The sequence below is a fragment of the Lipotes vexillifer genome, unplaced genomic scaffold (genome assembly GCF_000442215.2).
Source record: "Lipotes vexillifer unplaced genomic scaffold, Lipotes_vexillifer_v1.1 scaffold661, whole genome shotgun sequence".
Taxonomy (NCBI): domain Eukaryota; kingdom Metazoa; phylum Chordata; class Mammalia; order Artiodactyla; family Lipotidae; genus Lipotes; species Lipotes vexillifer.
The window spans coordinates 827,103-829,967 of record NW_006796183.1 but is presented as its reverse complement, the minus strand read 5'-3'; the positions used below and the strand labels follow the sequence as shown (position 1 = coordinate 829,967).

At 53.7% G+C, this 2,865-nt stretch overlaps 1 protein-coding gene across 1 annotated transcript in view; it reads right to left on the bottom strand.

Annotated features, from left to right (window-relative positions):
- Nucleotides 1–1,892: 1,892 nt before the first annotated feature.
- The window catches only part of IPO13 (importin 13), a 20,588-nt gene continuing 19,615 nt past the window's right edge, over nucleotides 1,893–2,865 (bottom strand). Inside the window, exons 19-20 of the mRNA XM_007468258.1 lie at nucleotides 2,415–2,596; nucleotides 1,893–2,324 (exon numbers count right to left, since the gene is read on the bottom strand). Coding sequence (XP_007468320.1) covers nucleotides 2,228–2,324; nucleotides 2,415–2,596 — 279 coding nt within the window. The 3' untranslated portion in view covers nucleotides 1,893–2,227. The remainder of the gene's footprint in view (nucleotides 2,325–2,414; nucleotides 2,597–2,865) is intronic.

The following is a 2,865-nucleotide window of genomic DNA, read 5'->3' as shown; positions in this document are numbered from 1 at the left end:
GCTGGGTGGGGAGTGGTGGTGGTGGGGAGTCAGTCAGCCCGCAGCCTTTGGGCCAGGACCCGACCCATCCGAATTCCCGTTTCTCCGCTACACGTGGGCCTCCCAGGGAGATTACTTCCGGGTAATTGAGGCGGGGCTGATGGCAACTTTACCCATCTAAAAATCAGCACGGCTCCCGCCCTCCAGTCCTCGCCAAGCCTCCCACAGAGAACCAATAGTCGGCTTCCCAGCCCGAAGCCAATCGGAAGTGGCTCAGAGGAAGGCGCGGAGCCTTGTGGGTGTTGCAGTTCTCCTGGCCCACCTCTCCGGGCGCTGGTCTTCCGGTTCAGCCGCCAAGCGCCCTCAGAGACACCGACTCCCTGAAAATAACTACTCCAGTTTCAGCAGTTCCTATCCGCCTACACTGTTAAGCACTTCCCCTGCACTCTCAGCTGGGAGGTGATAGAGAATTAGGCATTGCATAATTTTTAAATTAGGTACCAAACTGCCTGGGTTTCAATATTGCGCTCTGCCCCTTGCTAATTACTGAGGCTTTTAGTTACTCAATGTCTTTATGGCTGTTTCCTCATCTGCAGAACGGGGCTTGTAAAAATAGTACTTCTAATAGGATTGCTTGGGCAAATTAATTTAGATATAAAACTTCATAAAGTAGTCCTTTGCGTAGCACATGTACTGGAAGAATCCACTACTATCCTCATGGCAGTCTCAATCAAGCAAACACTGAGCACTAATTGTTCACCAGGTACTACAGAGTTGTCTTTGGAGTAAGCTGTCGCATTTTGCAGATGAGGAAACGGAGGCTCAAAGAGGCTAACTGCCTAATAAGATACAGCAAATCAGTGGCACCATCAGTACCCAGGTCTGATTTCAGAAGCTGTTCTTTAGACCCCTCATTCTCCCAGGTTATATAGTGCTACATTTGATCATGGCAGCAGGGAGGAAGACACTTGGGTGCTATGTCATAGGAGAAAAGGACAGAAAGTATGTGAAACATCTCCACATACTCCAGAAGTGAAAAATCAAGAGTAAGGTGAGAATGGGATGGAGGAGGGGTAAGGGAAAGGGGACAGAGTGACCTCAGGGGATGACATGAAAGGGGGGCTGATGCTGGCTGGTGTGGGAAGAGATTGAATGAGGATGAAGAATGGAGGACACAGAATTTGCACAGAGGTTGGGAAAAGGAGAAAAAGGTGAGACAATCGTGGGAGTAACCAGTTCTCCTAACACTTCCAAGGAGACTCATGGCTCAGGGCTGGGAGTCAGGAGAACCCAATCCTGCTCTTGCGATCTTACTGAGGAGATGGCTGGGGTGCCTGAGAGGCAGCCAGGGTGGAACTATGGCTGAGACAGAAAGGGAGGGAACCCTGCTAAGGGAGGAGAGCAACAGCAGGCCGGGAGCTGTCCTTGGTCCTGACCAAACCCTGACCATCACGAGCTGGTCAGGTACCATAGAGTTGGGGAGCTATGGGTTTGCAGACAACACTAGGGCCTGCCTTCCTCTTCCTCTGGGGTCCACCATATCTCCTCCCCCACATGCTCAGCCCCGCTTTCTATACCTCTCCTCAACCAAGTGCAAGTCTGGGTGCCTCAATAACCCCACACAAGAAACACACCCTGGAATTCAAAGCCACTCTCCATTTCTTCCCTCCCAAATGAGCCCAGCCTCACCTCACTGCCAGCCCAAGGCCCCAAGTCCTCTCCCTAGGAAACCTCCCGTTCCCTTCATAAATGAAATTTCCTTCATGCAGCCTTCCTCATTGGTCCCATCCTCCCAGCTTAGTCAGCATGGTAGCTATGGACTAGATCAGCTTTTGTTCAGACCGAGCAAGGCATGGCAGAATTAGGGGCCTAGCACTCAGCATTGTTGATTAAGTAAATGTATGCATGCATAAATGTTGGGACTAATTTAATGGGGGGGGTTGCTGACACTACTGCAGTCCCCACCTACCCCAAGGGCATCCGCAGTATCTGGAATGGCTCCAGCCTAGGCGGCTTGGCTATAGCAGTGCCCCTTCCACCCCAGGAGCGAGAGGTTGGCCCCACCACACCCTACCAAGGCCTGGGTCCAAGCATCCTCCCATCCTTCCCCCAGGTCTTCTGAGGTCACCCAGTTAGGTGGTGGTGGCAGTGGAAAGGAAGCAGAGACAGCAGTGCAGTGAAGGTTCAAGTTTACTCTTTGGGGATAGGAAGGGGTGAGGAGGAGGTGTGGGTGGGACGGGGGCGCCCCTCAGTAGTCAGCTGTGTAATCTGTGCCATGTAGCCCCCGGCACAGCAGTGTGAACTCTTTCACCATCTCCTTCACCCGCCTCTTGTTTACTCGCTCGCTGAAGGAGAGAAGGGAGAGCAAGTTAGCACCATCCACCACGCCTCCCCTGCCCCCTGACCCGAGCCCAGGCCCTGCCAGCTCTGCTCACCGAAGGATCTGTTGGCTGAAGGTGTCCTTCTGTTCAGGGCTGAGGCGGGCAGAGGGAAAACCAGGTGACTGAAGTGCCTCCTTGATCCACACGCTCAGGAGGCTGAAGCAGTGTTTGTTCAGAGCAAACAGGATGTCGGCAAAGCAGTCCATGAGGCTGCGGGAGGCCTGGCCCCCAATGGCCTGAGGGAGACGGGTTCTCAGCACACCAGGGCCTTGCCCCTTCTGCAGCAAGGGTGCCTAGCCACACCCACCCACTCCCGGACAGTTCCTCAGCCAAAGTGCATATGACAGGTGAGCGCTGCTTTTCACGAGCCAGCTGATCCTCACAGAAACCCAACAACTTCCAGCCATTTACTTGAGAGAGAAACAAGAGCTTAGGGAACCAAGGCTCAAGCTCCCCAGGAAGGCAGCTGCCCCAACAGTGAGGGCCACGCAAGCCCCATCAACCC